Source organism: Scleropages formosus, chromosome 19 (genome assembly GCF_900964775.1).
Source record: "Scleropages formosus chromosome 19, fSclFor1.1, whole genome shotgun sequence".
Taxonomy (NCBI): domain Eukaryota; kingdom Metazoa; phylum Chordata; class Actinopteri; order Osteoglossiformes; family Osteoglossidae; genus Scleropages; species Scleropages formosus.
The window spans coordinates 15,239,159-15,256,365 of NC_041824.1; the positions used below are offsets into that span (position 1 = coordinate 15,239,159).

A 17,207-nucleotide genomic window follows, 5' to 3' on the forward strand; every position below is an offset into this window, starting at 1 on the left:
TCCAGAGTCACGGAGGGACTTACAATGCTTTTTATGCCCATTTAGAGAAAGCAGTTCAGGCAGAGCTCCTTGCTCAAAGGTACAAGAGGTCTCGAGCACCGCAGCCGACAAACACGCGGTCGTTCGTTTGCCTCGCGCCACCAGCAGTAAGAAAGGCGGCATCAAGCTGGAACGACCGCGCCTTTCCACAAGGTAAAATACTCCAAACTCTTTCCACTTTCCCACAGCTGTCGACGTGCGTCAGTCGCAATGTCCTGGAAGCTCCGCTTTTGCAATATTAGGAGGAAGGGAGAGAGAGAGAAACACTTTCGTTCAAATTAAAAACCTTCAGACTGGAAAGGAGCAATCACTGCAAACAAGTGCTGCAGAACCTGGAGAAGAGGAGCAATTACGTGACACCCGGCGACTTCACGGCTACATGGCTGATGAAATGTAAACAGAACGGCTGGGAAACCAATTCATCGTTAGCTTCTCAACACCATTTCCTTTTTTGCTACGAGTCACAGGAAGCATTGGGTGGCGTCCGAAAAATGAACATCTGCCAACGCGGCCACCATCAGGGACGTTCGCTCGTCCTGCAGCCAAACCTGGTTTGCAAAGAGACCAAGAAACAAAGTCTCTTTATTGGTTTCTAAGACCGGCCATCGCTTCCCTCTTAGAAGATGTAAAGATGGAACAAAGTTCCTGAGATCTTAGAAATACACCCTGAAACTTTTACGAGAGAGATGACACTGGAGAAAAGGCCTATTTAGTAGCTGCCCCCCCCGCCAGGACTGAGCTCCTTTCCGGGGGGAAGACGACGGTCCCTTTCGGTCACCCTGGTCGGACCTCGGAACAACAGAGCCTAACGGATTCGGGGATACTGGCTTCGGACAAACATCTGCCTTTTATTGCGGAGAAATTAAAAAAAAAGCAGGCAAAAGTTTGTCTTTTAAGTTGAAAACGACCGATAGAAAACTAGAACCAACTCTGCGTATAAAATTAAAAATAAATCAGCGTCTCCAAGACGCATTGTCAGACATTTTGGAACCGGGTGCGAGAGATGAGGTCTAATTACAGCCTCCATCTCCGTTTTGGTACTATTTAAAGTAGCTGAGACGGTACTGTAATAATGAGACTGCACTGTAGGTTTTCACTTTCCTAATTGTGTTTCTGAGACGTGACCGATGTTTTACGACTTCTGGCAGGCACTTCTGTAGAACCGAATTAATTCATTTACATACAAGAACTTGGAAAGAGGCGCAAAGAACTTCCGCCCCTCTGCAGAGCGCTCTAGCGAGCAAACTGACAGATTAAAAAAATAATATTGACAGGTCAGTAAATATCCAATTTAAAAAAAAAAACAAAAAACAAAGAAACAAACAAAAAAAAAATTAGGGCTTCTCTCTAAAAACAGTTTCATTAAAAAAGTTACACATACAATCTACATGTAATAAGAGGGAAGATCTGCATTTCCTATTTTGCAGTGTGGAATGTCAGTTCTCCACATACGATCCCACGTTTTAAATATTTCCCTTACCCAAGTTTGACGATAAAAACCGATCCAGAAAGAAGGGGCTATTTAGGCGGCTCCGTCGCCCTGCGCTGGCCGTCGAAGCAGGAGGAGGAGCGGTCCGGGCCCGGCCGGGCGGGCGCCTTGGGAAGCGCGGGCGCGGGAGCGGCGGGAGCGGATGCGGCTGAGCCGAAGGGGGCAGCGGGCGGGTGGGACTCCCTGCAAGGGGGTGCGGCGGGCTTCTGGAACACGGGCTCTTCGTGCCTGGCGTTCCCCTTATGAGAAACCTGCGCGTGCGGCCGGGGGCTGCTGGGCACTTCGGTGTCGGAGCGAGCGGAGTCCGGGGCGTCCGCCGCGTCCTCGTCGGATGGGTGGTACTGCTTGAGACGGATGTGCCAGGCCAGGCTGCAGACGGCCGACACGGTTTTGAACTGGTGGATGACGTTGCGGGGAATGAAGTAGATGTCGTCGTCACAGAGCTGTACTCGGGCGTAACGGATGCCCTCCCGTCGCAGCTGGTTCAGTTTGGCGTCGTCCACCCACTGGACGCACTGCGGAAGGACATGGAAACCGTGGGAACCGATGCGCATTCCCTAATGACTTCTCCACCCAGAAGTTGAAGACCTTTGTATTAACGGCCAACAAACCGTGCGGAAAGCAGCACAGCTGCGGATAATAAATAATGCGCTTTGATTAAAGCCACAAAGTCCTTCATCCGGATGTGAGCTCTATCCCCCTGTTCATTTCACTTTCTGGTCATCAGACACATCGACTTCATGCCGCTCTATAAAGTCCCGCATGGCGGGATGCGGAGATAGGACCGCATGGCCCTTAGCGCTGTACCTGGGAGACAGGGGGCTCGTACAAGTCCAGCTGCAGCCTCTGGACCACGTCGTTGAAGTCCTCCGCGTGGAAACAGACCACATCTTTGGTAATCCGGGGTCGGTCACTCCTGGGATAAGATTTTTTTTTTTTTTTTTAAAAAAAAAAAAAAAAAAGTAAGTGTGGCGAAGGGATCTTTAAGAGGTTCCCGTGAGCCCAATGGAGTCCCGGTGCACCGCGGTACCCTCCCGCCCCGGGGTTAACGTACCACTCTCCGAACTGCACGGCTTTCAGCACGCCCACCGCAGCGGTGCTCTGCCAGTCGAAGCTCTGGCCCACGTGGTCAGCGTGGGCCCGGGTCCGGTCCTCGAACAGGACCTCGCGCGGCTCGCTGGTTCGAGGAAGGTAGTGCAGGTTCTTTATCTCGTTCATGGACCTGGGCCGAGGAGGGGAAGGGAAGAAGCGGACAGAGGAGGTTGGTTTGTTCAAAAACAAACCTACGAAAAACAAAACTACCTCAAGTGCACGTCCCGAAGGGCTGCGATGTGCCCAGCCTCGCGCCCTCAGCATACGCTGAAAGACCACAAAGTGAGCACCTGAGTTCCCGGAGCGTTACTAAAAGCAGACGTGACACAAAGTAGCAGCAGCAGCAGCAGCTCAGGAGCACAGTTCACATTTACATTTATTCATTTAGCTGCCGCTTTTCTCGAAAGCAACTTACGGCGTTAAGCTACGTACAGTTATTTACCAATTTATATAGCTGGGTAATTTCTTTTTTAATGGAACATTTGAGAGTAAGTACTACGGCAGTAGATGGGACTTGAAACCGAGACCCTTCGGATCCAAAGACGGGCACTCTAAGCGCCGCGCCGCCCGCTGTCCCACGGCAGACCCCCAGCAGGCCGGACCCTCCGCGAGCTCGCAGCCGGCGCGCAGGTCCGAGTTTCAAGCGAACCGAAATTGGTGTTACCGTGCGACTCTCGGGCGGGGTACCTGCGCCGTTTGAAGGGCGATTTGGGCATGTCGGCCGTGGGCACCATCTGCTCGCCGGGCCGCACCCACATGATGGGCCCGTCGTCGCTCTGGGAACGGCATTCGAGCTTCAGGCTGGACAGGCTACCCCAGGGCAGGGTCATCTGAGGGAGGGAGTCGACGCTGTCACGTGCCATAGAGCTCAGCGGCGCGGTACGCTGCGAGTAGATCCCCACTCGCGCTTTCCTTCCATCCATCCACGCACACAGGAACACGCAAGCGCACACTTCAAAACCACCGCAGCGAGGTACAGGAAGCCATGAAGACAGCCTCCGCCTTCCGCATAACTGTACGGGACAAAGATGAAATGAAACCAACCGTACACCGTTTCGCATGGAAGACGACGTAATGTCACAAGTGCCACATCGCGTAATCTGAAAATAAGGGACACACCCCTGGCACGGTCACCGAAAGCATCCTACCGGTGCACAGCCTCCATTTCTGACCGCTCCGTGTGCTCACGGACAGGTTCCGACGTGTCGAAGGGCTCCGCTCCGGGGAAGCGAACCCACCCATGAATTACACTTCACCAGCTGTATGTGTGTTCTCGCCCCGTCGGTGCACGTGTTTCAAGTGTTGCGTTACATTTATATTTATTCATTTAGCTGTGGGGTACCTCCCACCTGTTAATGTTACAATTATTATGAGGTTATAATTATTTACCCATTTATACAGCTGGGTAATTATACTGGAGCAATTTAGGGTAAGTACCTCGCTCAAGGGTACTACAGCTGGAGGTGGGGAATCGAACCTGTGACCTTTTAGAGGCAAAGGCAGTATCTCTAACCACTACGCTGCCAGCTGCCCCCGTGTTATTCCCATCGGTGCACGAAACACACACAGAAATTTACATGTAATAATTGCAGTATTACGGTGGACGGCAGCATACTGTGTATGGTAGATATAAGAAATACTTTACTTTTTTAAATTTTAAATGCAGGAATATAAAGTGAACGCTGTGCCGTAAATAACACATCATTGTACATGCAAAATAATGCTGAGGATGACACTTTATTAAACCCCGTGGAGAAACTGATTCGGGCTGCGATGGTGCCAAACGCGCGTCTTCGGGAGGAAACCCACTCGAACGCGGCATGCAGACGGGGCGGGAATCGAGCGTTCTCTTCTACGGCCCAGGTGCTGCGAAACAGCGGCGCCGTACGCTGTGCCTCCGAGTCGCCCCGAACGCTATATAAACAAATATCATTTAAAAAAATACATTTATTTACACGATCATGTTGCGTATCGCCCGTGCCACCCCGGGGCGGCAGCAGCGTTGATGTAAACGGTAACGCCGGTTTTTGCGGCTTGGAATTTCCGCCACCGATCCTTCGGCATCGTTACTCGTTAAAGCATCCGTACACAGAGTACGCGTGTCCCAAAGTGCACACGGCACGGTGCTCGGCCCTGCTGCACCTTACACAAGTCATTCGCACCTTTTACATGATTCCACGTGCCTGTAAACGGGGCTTGGAAAAATATCACACGTTTCCAAACGTCTGTTTTTGGCTGGGTTTTGGGGGGGGGGGGGAGGGAAGAGGTTCGGGGTGGGGTGGATGTCACAGTATAGCCTCAAAAACACAACTGTCAGACCTTGAGAAAGGGTGACTCCTCCAGCATGTCCAGGAACTCTGGGAAATAATCGCCCACCTCCTCGTCGACGGCCCCCACCAGGCTGATCTGCCTCATGGGGCCGGCCCGGTACGTTCCGGAGCAGTAGGTCCGGTTCACCTGCAGGGAAGCGACAGAAGCGGCGGCTGAAACGGGGCTCCGAGACCGCGACGGTACAGCGCGGGATTGTACCGCGGGCCTGGGGTCGGATGGGGACGCGCGCAACTCAGTCAAAGGCCCAGCGAAAGCCGGTTCAAGAGGAGCCGTCGCGTGGCGTCCGAACGGCGCCGCAACGAAACGCGGATCCATCCTTCCTGCTACGATGAGACTCGGGCCCTTAAATCTTTTCAGCCTTTAGATGTGCTGTGCTCAGTTCTCCGCACCGCAAACATAAAAATAAAAAGTAACCTCAGGGGACAGATGGAAATAAGCGCGCACGCACGCACACGCACACACACACAAACTCCCACACAGGATTTCATTACAGCTTCATAGATGTGCACAGACACACTGAACCGATGGAAAGCAGCAGGACGCCGGCGTTTAGAAAGAAACAGACACTCGTCCGGTGGCTCGCGGCACGTGCGCACGCACCCTAGTCCGCAGATGGATGACGGCACCAGTGGAGCTGAAAGGAGAGGGGGGGAACCCTTTTTGTGCTCGTCTCTGCTGCGGCTTCGCGCTACTCGAGAGCGCAAGCTTGCTTCGCGGCACCGACGCCCTCCGCGAATAGCGCGGGCGGCAGCTGCGGCCTTGTCCGCGGGTGCCCGGCGGCCCTTGGCAACGGCGGGACGGAGCCCGGACGTCCGGGGTCGCTGGGGACTGGCACAGAAAGCAAACCACCACTAACCTCTGCCCAACGGAGCCAAAGAAGTGTGCGTTCAGAGCTACAAATCCCCACACGTTTTTTTTTTTTTTTTTTTTTAAAGATACAGTTGGTCCTCCACTGGCAATGGAGTTCCGCTCCACTTCACTGTTAAGCCAAAACCCCTCATACAGTATTCCATGAGCAAGAAGGACATAGAAATAATTAACATACATGAATGCCGACTCGTATAATAAGACTTTTTCCCCATCGGTTTCGCACACTGTGCATGTAAAAATACTGAGTGCGAGATACAGTAGGGGAGGGTGAGGTGGCGCAGTGGGTTGGACCGGGTTCTGCTCTCCGGTGGGTCTGGGGTTCGAGTCCCGCTCGGGGTGCCTTGCGACGGACCGGCGTCCCGTCCTGGGTGTGTCCCTTCCCCCTCCGGCCTTACGCCGTATGTTGCCGGGTTAGGCTCCGGTTCCCTGTGACCCTGTATGGGACAAGCGGTTCAGACAATGTGTGTGTGTGTGTGTGTGTGAGAGAGATACAGTAGATGGTAATTATGACCACTAAATACTGTGGAGCACTCATTAATGAACAACCAACACTCACTTTTTTTTTTTGCTTGCTCACCATTTCAAATCAAAAGTCACACGACGTGAATCGGGAACACCTGAACTGCTGCGGGGCCCAGAAAAGCTGACAAATGAACCACGATCACATCCAATTCAGCAATATGGACAGATGGCAGGGAGAAGTGTAAAAGGTTACCGCGGTACACGGTCGACGCACAGCTGTAGGCTGTTCGAGGGCAGTAAGAAGCTGTCAAGAACAAACACCAACGCTTACAGGTGCCGTCGGCACACTGAAATTATTTCCCTGTGAATTCCACAGCGCTTCGCACCTCGACCACCGTTATTAGTAGTCCTTCCTGTCTACTCTCGCCGAGAGACAGAACGCAAACATTCACGTTATATCTAGGTACATGTTTATTAATTTATTATTACATTTCTATTATTATATCTTCATTTATATTTACATACATTCAGAGTATTTTGAATTTTATATACACTCTTATGCAAGTGTATATGCATCTAAAAATATAGCTGTGAAATTTATATTTGTAAATTATGTGTATGTCCAAATTTAAACTCTTCCCCCCCTGAATTCCGCAGCACACTTCCACCACCGTTACTAATAGCCTTTCCCAGCTAGTCTCACCTAGAGACAGAATGCAAATATTCAAATTTTATCTACGTTTATTATCATCATCATTATAATCTCTATATATACATATATATATTCCGAGTAGACATTTTATGTACACAAGTATAAATATATGTATTATTTGTAAATTTATATTTATGCCTAAATTTAAATGATTCCCCTCTGAATTAAACAGCACTTAACACTGCACACTTTGACCACTGTTATTAATGACCTTTTCTACATAGTCTCACCTAGGGACTGAAAGGGAACGTGGGTAATTGTTACTGTATCAGTACAGGGTAAGTACCTCAAGGGTAGTGAAAGAGATGGGAGTAGAACCTGGGTCCTTCAAGGGGAAGGCAGTATCTCCAACTGCTAGGGGTTCAAGCTGCTATCTTTGGATCCAAAGGTTGCCAGTTCAAATCTAATTTGCTGCTTAAGTACCCTTGTGCAAGGTACTTACCCTAAATTGATAAAGTAAAAATTAACCCACTGTAAAAATGGGTAAATCAGCGTAAGGAGCCTCGCACTGCAAGTCGCTTTGGAGAAAGGTGTCAGCTACATGAATAAAGGTAATGTAATTAATGCAGTCATTTAAAGGGTTAAGAAGGTACAATATGCTTTTAAAAAAAAAATAAAAAAAATAAATCACTGCAAAGACACAATTTGATTCAAATTTTTTCATCAGCCACTTTGATGCATATTTGAGTATTAATTTGAGCTTCACCAGCAGAAACACATCTGAGGAACACAATGAAAAGGATGTACAGAGCACAAGCTCATTATCGCTGCTGTTCTCATCTCGCAGAATAACGCAATTCCGAGAGATGATATGCAGCATGTGTAGCGATGTTCCTTTGTAGCGCTGTCCTTGGGTGAGAATGCACACAGCTTACATCCCATCAGCGTGTTGGACTGAAGCTAATCCAGTCACAGAGGAAACTATGAGTCTGGTTCCATCCCTCCCGTGTCGAATTTGCTCGGCAGGGAGTCGCACCCAACCGAGATGAAACAGGCGCTGATGAAAGCTGGAGGCACCAGCGACTGGCCGAGCGCGTCCACCGAGGACGCGCGCGACGGTACCAACGCTTCCCCTCCTCTTCCGCAAAGGCGAGTGTCAATCGGCTTCCTGGTGACGGCATGGATGGACCACAGTGCGAATGCGGCCGCAGTACCGCGCCTGCCGTAGTATCTGCCACGAAAACTATGATTTGCATGGTTTTCGTGGTAAGGGGGGAGGGTATGACACTGCCTTATAGTTGTCTTCTACTGTGTGTGTCTTCAGAGGATGTAGGTAGCAGAGCATTTGGTCTGAAGTTCGCTGGTTTGAATCCCACCTCGTACCGTAGCACTCTTGAGCAGAGTACTGACCCTAACCCAGTTAAAATTACACTGCTGTACAAATGGGTAAATCACTGAGAGTCACTCTGGAGAAAAGTGTCAGCTAAATAAACAAACATAAATGCATGGATTAGAGATACTGTAATAACATACAGACTCACACGTTGTGAGCTGGATTTGAACCCATATCCAAATGCGCAGCTCAGTCACTGCGATTACGTTACATTTGTATTTCTTCCATTTAGCCGGCGCTTTTCTTCAAAACAACTTACAACGGTAAGCTACTTGCGCTAATTTACCCATTTGTACAGCCGGGCATGTCAATTTTACTGGAGCGATTCAGGGTAAGTACCTTGCTCGAGAAAACTGCACCAATGGATAAGATTCGAACCTGCAACCTTTGACTCCAAAGGCAGTCGCGCTAACCACTACACTACCTGTTGCCTGATCACTGTTCACCACCAGGTGCAATGAGCCACAATCCTACCTGAGAGTGGAAGTTGGCGATGGTGGTGGTTTCAATGTCCTTCTTGCCCAGGATCTCCATCTTGACAGGCGTGCTGGGGAAGTTGAAGGCAAAGTAGTCGAGGAAGTCCGGCAGGTAGGCGGCGGCTCCGTGCACAACGGCCAGGGCGTAGCGGGCTGCGCCCCGCGGGTTCTCGGCGAAAGCCAGCTGCAGGAACTCCTGGGCAAAGCGCTCCATCTCGCTGGGCGGCAGGTAGGAGAGCTCGTCGGCATAGGCGTGCAGCACGGCGGCGCCGCCATTGGCCTGCCGCTCCTCGTGCAGGAAGCGCCCGTAGCGGGTGCCCGTTTGCAAGCAGCAGCTGCGGATGAAGTGGTCTTGGTGGGACAGGAAGGGCACCTGCACGCCTCCCGGGGTGCGGTACTCCTCCGTGCCCGGGCCGGCCTGGCACCGCTGCTCGTCCTTCAGGTACGCCAGAGCGGGATCGCTCGGGGTCGGGCTGCCAGGGTTTTCGCACGTCAACCCGGCGCACACCGTCTGCACCTCCTTGTGGTACATCTTGAGACGCTTGCCACGCTCATCCTCCCGGTGGCGCCGCTTCTTCTTCTTCTTCTTCAGCAGGAACTCGTCGGCGAGCTGACTTTTGCCATTCTCATCGCGGGACTCTGCCGGCAAAGCGTAGCACCGAGGTGAGACGGCGCACGAGAGAGCGAGAGAAAGAGAGACAAGGCCAACAGCAGAGCTTCCGAGCCACAAACTCCTGCACAGCTTCATGGACGTTTACATTTATTCATTTAGCAGACGCTTCGCTCCAACTCAGGGTAAACGAAAGGCAAAGAAAAATGCAACCTCCGATATACGATCAGTTCGCGTGACGTCTCCGGCACGCGCTAAACCGGCAGCCCGCAGTTAGAATTGACAGGTAATACGGGAACGATTACGGTTCGACGTTGTTACTGGAGCGTATGGAGCAGACTCGAGATCGGAAGAAAAGTGGCTCTGAAAGATGACGACATTTGAGACCTTTCTAGAACACCGAGAGGGGTTCAGCAGCTCCGAGGGACACCGGGACCTCATTCCACCACATCTGGATCAAAACGGAGACGGCTGTACGAAATCCCCTACGGCAACACAGTAACCTGGACGCGAATCCTGCTGCGCCCTACTCAGAGACAAACCCAACGCTGCCTAACGTGACCTAACGACCTGCAGGGGGTCTGCGCTGCCCCAGAAATTTCTACTCAGAGATGTGTCAATGCAGCGCCGTTACGTGTTCCCACGAAACGGAGCTCTTTTACAGAGAGAGTCCCCTCTAAAAAAACAGGTAAACTGCGGGTTGCACAGTTGCTACAGACTTTGCCTCCCACTCCGAGGACCTAGGTTCGAATCCCACCTCCTGCTGTAGTATACACGATCAAGGCTCTTTCCCTGAACTGACACAGTAAAGTGAGCCTGGGTGAATCATCAGAAGCAGCTTAGTTAAGCAAACGCATCACTGTTTAAGTCGCTCTAGGGAAAAATTCAGCTAAACAACTAAAAATAATAAAAATGACAATAGTGCTGGAGGCATGATGACGTGTCACCTAACAATTATTGACGTCATCTATACGGACAAACTGGACGTAAGACGTAAGTATCAAGTAGTGAGTAAACGTATAAAAATGAGCACTAACTGCCCACGCGACAAGCGTGTCTGTCAGCGTCACGCAGGACAGTTCCACGCGGTGAGCAACTCTCGAAGCGTGTGTGTCAGCAAGCGCTGCACGAGGTTAACAGAGAGAGTGACGAAAGGGCGCAGTCCAGGTGCGACCCAGAGCGAGTGTGTCACAGGCCAGCGATCGTCCGCAGCGTCGCGCGTCACCCGTGCGTGTTTACACGCGTCAGCCGTCCGCACGTGGCAGGTGCACCACTCACACGGGTGACTTGTGCACTTTTACACGGGGGGGGGAGTGTGAACTGTGCGCGCCACTGCGTAGCACGTGCTCCCTGGGACACTCCTCATTTACCTTTCTTCTTCTTGCCGAGCGCCGCTTTCACGTTGGCCTCTGCGTTCTCCTTCTTGGCCCTCAGTCGGGCCTCTTTGTCCCGGTCGGCCGCTTTCTCCTTGCCGTTGTGACTCTTGGCCTTGGCCACCTTGAGCGCGCTGAGCGCGAGGAGCCCGGGCGTAACGGCGGGCAGCACCGCGGGCAGCGGCTTCTGGGGACGCGGCGGAGCTAACTTGCGCGTGTGACCGTCCAGCAGAGCCTCCTTCTTGGAGCCGTGGTGGTGGTGGTGATGATGATGGTGGTGGTGATGGTGCTGCTGCTGCGCGGGAGCGTGGTCCGAGCCGAAGGCGCGAGGCTGCGAAATCTGCTGCTGCTGCTGCTGCTGCAGCTGTTGTTGATGCGGCTGAGGGGTTAGTCGCTGCTGGACGTGTTCCTGGTGGTGATGGAGCTTAACTTTCTTAGCCTCTTTCTCGCATCGCTCGCGCTTGTCCGAGGAGGGCGAGCACTCCCGCTTTTTCTTCTTTTTCTTCTCTTTAGTCGTTTTATCCACACTGTCTCGAACCTTTTCTTCTACTTTTATGCGAACAAGACCGATCTGCGCAGCCATTTTGCACGTAGATTTAAATGGCTTTAGATGCCTTTGCACTTAGCTCTTCTGGACGTTGTAGTTTTTTAAAAAAAGCCCAATCGGAGGCTCTATGTCTGTAGTTTCGCAGTAACTTTCACCTAAGACGCATGCGCATGTTTCAGTGCTTGTGGACCTTGTAGTTTAAACTCGCTTAGCTCCTTCGTGGGAAATGTAGTCATGAAAAGGGGTTGCGTGCGCGACTGCACGCTTCTAGTTCTGTCAGTGACGTAATGGTTTCCAGGACGGGACGCGATCGAATGAGAGCATGAGAGGCGGTTTTGCGGCATTATCTCAGTGCTGCGAAAGGAACACTTTTAACACGTTTTGTTCAGTGCATTCTTTGCGAGTTTCGTACGTTTGCCGCAAGTGGGCATATTGTGTTTTGTATCTTTAAGAAGTAACTTAAAATTAAATACCACAAAATCAGTAAATTGCCGATGATGTCTTTTTTTTTTTATTTTTAAATCGAATCGTAGAAAGTTTCTTGCAGTACACACTGCTGGAAAAACTCTTAAGTAAACAGTAGCGAAAAGGCGTTTTTCGAAGGGAGCTGTTCGCAGAACAAATGATAGCGTGGTTTTATTCATGATAGACTTACCGTAATAACTCCTTTAGACGCAATTGAATTTTCATTTCAATTTGGAATCAAGTGGGTCGGGGGGACGCGGTGGCACAGCGGGTTTGGCCGGGTCCGGCTTGTGGTGGGTCTGGGGTTCGAGCCCTGCTTGGGGTGCCTTGCGGCGGACTGACGTCCCGTCCCGGTGTTTCCTTGCGTCCCGTGTTGCCGGGTAAGGCTCCGGTTCGCCGCGCCACGGTTTGGGACAAGCGGTTGTAGACTGTGTGTGCGCGCGCGCGCGCGCGCCTGCGTCGAGAGAATATGGTATTTGTTTTCTATCAGTATTGACTTCTTGGACCTACCTCACCATTACTCTGGGTTGACAGCTAACAGACAGGTACAAAACATGCGGTAAATGTGGAAACTATACAGGTGCACAAAGGGATGGGTGGGGGAATAGTCAGCATTGAATGGATGATAGGATGTATGAATGATGGATGGCAAGTCAACATGGGATGGAAACAAGGTCAAGTCAGTGGTATTGTTTTCAACAAGGAAATCGGAGCTCTTTCAGTTGGACGATATGGAGGAAGTGAACTTGCTGTAGTTTCAGATTACCACCGTTGCTTTACTTGACATTTGATATTCTGCTGTGATGGGAATTATGGCAATAACTCAGGTGTAATGTCAACTGAGCTCATGCTGGGGGGTGGAGGTTTGAGCTGTTGGCTGGACTCTACATCGATTATGGTTTCGTTATTTACTCCATGCTGCAAACACAACACCTATAGGACAATTCACATGACCGAGTGGGGCATTCTCTCGGTTTAGCCAGGGGCCCCAGTAATTCCCCCGGTTTTTACCACAATGTAGTAGTAGTAGTACGCACGGCCCTACATAAAGTGAGTTGTATGAGATGAAAAATTATAAATAGCACTTGGTTCTGCTACTTAACAGCCGGGGGAGCCTGTAGGTTTCTTAGTGTTATAAGTGGAATGACCAGCTGCTCTGCGATACAAAATACTTAAACCGCTCAGCAGTTTAAGGGAGTTCTTGTACCACCACTTTGCATTTAACATCTATTATTAATATGAATCTTTTACCCAGTATTTGCTCTTTCGAGGATGTACTCCCCAAGGCCTGGCTGTCCTCATGTATGCAGAAGACTGTTCCTAGTGACAGATTAGTTCGAGAAAGTTGCAGTTATTCAAAAAAAAAAAAGACAAAGTCCCTTCGACCAGTTATGTCCCGTTATGACATCTCATCTAAGTACTACCATCAACAGTAATATAGATTCATTATGTAACTGCCAGAGGGAAGTGATGCTACAAATAATAAAGCAGTCTATTTGTTTTATGAGGAATGGGTAGGCCTATGTAGCATTAAACTCAAGATTTTGTAAAGAAAATAAAATCCAATATGCAATAGAGAATTTTTTCAGTAAAACTTTATTTTACAGTGTATGATCAGAAGGCCATGACCAAGTCAAGTTTTATTTTTCCACTTTATTTTTTTTCAATTACTTAAAAAAATAATGGAGCGATTTACATCCTATTTTCCGAATGAGGACTCTGCAAGTATTTATAAAGGTGCTGTACAATTTATAAACATTTACAACTATCATTTAGACCCAAAGGCTTTTTTTTCAGCTGAAGCAATCCAAGGCCACATTTTTGTACACAAGACGATGATATGGGAAATGAGTCTTCACACAATCAGTACATGTCATGTCGCTACACTATGGTGGAACGTATCGAACGCGGGGTATTAGCGAGCAGTCTCATTCAGCGCCACTTCATATACAGAATACAAAATGTGGCTGCACCCAAAACGTCATCAGAACATTGCCAGCAAGGTCGTACAGGGGTGCACGTCGTGGCACTGCACTGTGCTGCCCGCAAGTGGAGTGGCGTGAAAGAGATGGGTTTGCCAAACCCGACTCCACCCCAGAACGTGACCACGCATATTTCCCATATGTTTCGGGAACTGTCCCATCACCCTGGACCGCTGCAGTACAACACAGTTTTCACAGGAGGGGAGACATTTTCTTTGGAGCTTCACCTATGTTACTGTGAGAGATCGCAAGGTTATTGACAGTATAATCAAACACCTTTGTTAAAAACAGGAGAATACATTTCAGTGACATTTAACTTGGTGGCCACCAATACTTGAGCATTGTTCATTTGTTCAGTAGAATAACCAGATGTACTGTGGAACATTTCATACACTGCAGATACACAATTTGAATGCCAGTGTACTTTTATCTGGATCAGAACATTGAAAATAAAATGCAACAGCTTTTGAAAGTTATATGACACTGGAGACTGCCATACACTTTACATGTAGTTAAAACCTATGCATTTATAATACATTTATAAAGTGGGGGAAAATACTGCCTGACCTAGCCGTTCGCATAAAACAATGACTTCCTGCTCATTAGGTCTTGTAGAGGGCCACAGTGTCTGGGTTTCATTCATAAATTACAGCATATTAAGTCATTTGAACAGAAAATTACATGTGCAAATTATTTTGAGAGAATAACTGGTGTTACTGGGCCTTTTTCAGTCAGCAAATTATTTTTTTAACCTACAGGCAATTTTCAATCCAAACAGTGGCTTTAATTAATCAATTCAGTGTTTGGACACAGCACAGCAATCCAGCTTAACCTGGTGACCCTGCCCCATATGATGGTGCATGATAGCATAGCTCCAATCATGTTGATAAATTTCTTCATACCTTTTTTTTTCCCAAAAAACATTTGTTCTATTAAGAGAGAATATCCAGAGCATAGAGAGCAATATTATGACAACTTTGACAAGAACAGGTGTAAGAATACTTATGTTCTCTGTATGAATTAACATGACATACAACGCATTGACTGAATGAGCGCAACTGGAATGGGTTTCAGTCCCTGTTTGGACGAACACAGAAAAGCATCCCAGGGACAGCACACCTAAATTTTTAGCATTCGAAAGAAAGCCCAACTCATTTTCTCTACAGGTACACTGTAGAGTAATGGTGTTGGAAACTGTAGCTAAATAATACAAATATTGACTAAAAATGCAGCGCGAGCTACAAGAGATTCCAAAGTAACAACGTACTGCCTGTAAAACACACACACACACACACACACACACACACACACACACACACACACACACACACACACTTTTTACCGAGGACGCAGGATATATCCTGACGATAAACATTGAAAGGAAGTTACCAGCGTTTCGTCTCGACTAATCCATGGAACACTACCGTGAATATGGAATGGCTCAGTACATTTGTATATTCTTGGTTATTTCAATAAATTAGATCTGCTCTTTTATGAACATGGAATTAGTAAAGAATATATTTAACCACAAGTGTCTGGTCTCTTTAAAAATAGATACATATCAGCCTATGATTTAAAAATAGCCTGCTACAAAGCTAATGATTACATAACAATGTGGGCTCTACACACAATGTGTACTTTTCTGCCAACATTTCGGCACAGGATTTCCTTTTGTGGGCAGGAAAAAAGTGATTGGGATTTCCTTAATGTCCAACAGGTGTACAGTCACAGGGCCTGGAGGGAACACTAGGCACACATGCAGTAAAGTCAAACTAGTAGAAAAATAGACGCTGTATAAAGGCCTGTACACAGAGTCCGCAGAGCACAAGAGCAGACAGGTATCCTTCATGTTGGTGAGCACAGTAAGCCGGTGTGCAGCGCTCCCTGTGAACAGTCCTACAGGAAGAGCAATGTGTGAAGTACTGTCCTGCACAGAGTCCCCAGTTGGCACATGAATTAACAGACAGAAAGACAGACGTGGCTATCAGTCCCACACAGATTGTAGTGCAGTCTCCACCTCAGGTGCCTTGAAAGAGATACAAAAGTGCACAAGGGCTGAGATGCTGCAGTGCTGCAAATGCATGGCTGCCATTCACCCTGCCACACACCTCAACCTTTTAGTCTTGCTGTGCACAGTGGTGATGAGGCTGACAGTGCTTTTCATCACTGTTTTGTTTTGTAAAGTCACATCATAAAATCCATTTTCCTCTCACTTTTCAGTGTGGTATTGAATCTTGGCTGAGCTGGGCACCTTCCACGGACCAGGGGTGATGGGCCCTTTCTTGCCACCAGCAGGCCCATCGGAGGGCAGCTCTTGGACTGTAATAGTATCCTTTCCCTCCTCTTCTTCCTCTGCCTCTTTTCTCCTGGCTTCGCGATCCCTCTCTTTTTCCCTCTCCTTGTTCTTGTGGCTCCCCCTCTGGCTTGCGTCTTCCTCTGGTCTGGTCGCCTCTCGGTGCTGATAAGACTGCGAACTCTGGGGTCCTGGCTGGCGAACAGCATCTTTCCCTTTTCCACGTACCTCACTTGCAAATGCTTCTACTCTGTGTTGGCCTGCCTCCCTCTCCTGCTTGTGTTTAGGATCATCCTCCTTGGCTTTCTTTTCCCAGTTCTCCCTGGTAGTATTAGCGGGATGTTGCCCCCCAGCCCTCCTCTGCTGCTCCTCGTGGGCTTTTGATAGTTGCTTGGCAACACCCTCCTGCTCCTTTCTGGGTGATTTCTTCGGGCTGGAAGAGCGTCTGTCTTTCTGTGGGTGTGGCTTCCTCTCTTTGCTGGGCTCTCTGTCCAGTCGGCTGGTGGGAACCCTTTCAGCCAAGTGAGATGGATTTTTCTCTGTCTTCCGTGGGCTGCGCGAGCGCTCCTTGGTGTCAGTCCGTTCTCTGTCACTTGTCTTGACTCTGTGGCCAGACTCATTCTTCCTAGGGAGGGGCTTCTGATCCTGGGCATCGGGGCTCACTGGCCACCTGGACTTTTGGGGCTGAGGCTCCCGTAGCATGCAGAGCTGCTCTCGACTAAGATCTGCTACTGGTCTGTCTTTGTCCATGAAGGCCCAGCTGGCTCGGGGTTCTGGAGGTGCAGAAAGGGAGGTACCCATGTCAGGGTCCTCCCCCTCTCTACTTGCAGCAGCAGTCGGGACCATGGAGACGGTATTGGGATTAGCTATGGAGTTGGAAGATAAAGAAGATGGGAATGGTGGCTCATCAGAAGCTGTGATCCTTCGAAAGCTTGCAGATGAAACATTTATTTTAGCCCTCGAACCTGGAGCAATGCAAAAAGGCAAAATAGCAATTATCTGTGTGCTTTTCCTGTGTTTACTAACAATGGAGACTCCAGACGTAGCCATGAGACTAGGGAAATGCTGGGAAGGGAAATGGATACACAGCTTGCAATTATGGTAAATATATTTCAAAAGGAAACATGATTTTA

General features: G+C 49.2%; 1 protein-coding gene across 1 annotated transcript in view; it reads right to left on the reverse strand.

Moving 5' to 3' along the window:
• Nucleotides 1–1,382: 1,382 nt before the first annotated feature.
• LOC108939281 (membrane-associated guanylate kinase, WW and PDZ domain-containing protein 3-like) overlaps nucleotides 1,383–17,207 on the reverse strand; it is a 115,035-nt gene continuing 99,210 nt past the window's right edge. The window contains 9 exon segments of the mRNA XM_029246481.1: nucleotides 1,383–2,043; nucleotides 2,336–2,444; nucleotides 2,583–2,750; nucleotides 3,308–3,450; nucleotides 4,940–5,077; nucleotides 8,803–9,443; nucleotides 10,785–11,398; nucleotides 11,400–11,465; nucleotides 15,995–17,039. Coding sequence (XP_029102314.1) covers nucleotides 1,558–2,043; nucleotides 2,336–2,444; nucleotides 2,583–2,750; nucleotides 3,308–3,450; nucleotides 4,940–5,077; nucleotides 8,803–9,443; nucleotides 10,785–11,398; nucleotides 11,400–11,465; nucleotides 15,995–17,039 — 3,410 coding nt within the window. The 3' untranslated portion in view covers nucleotides 1,383–1,557.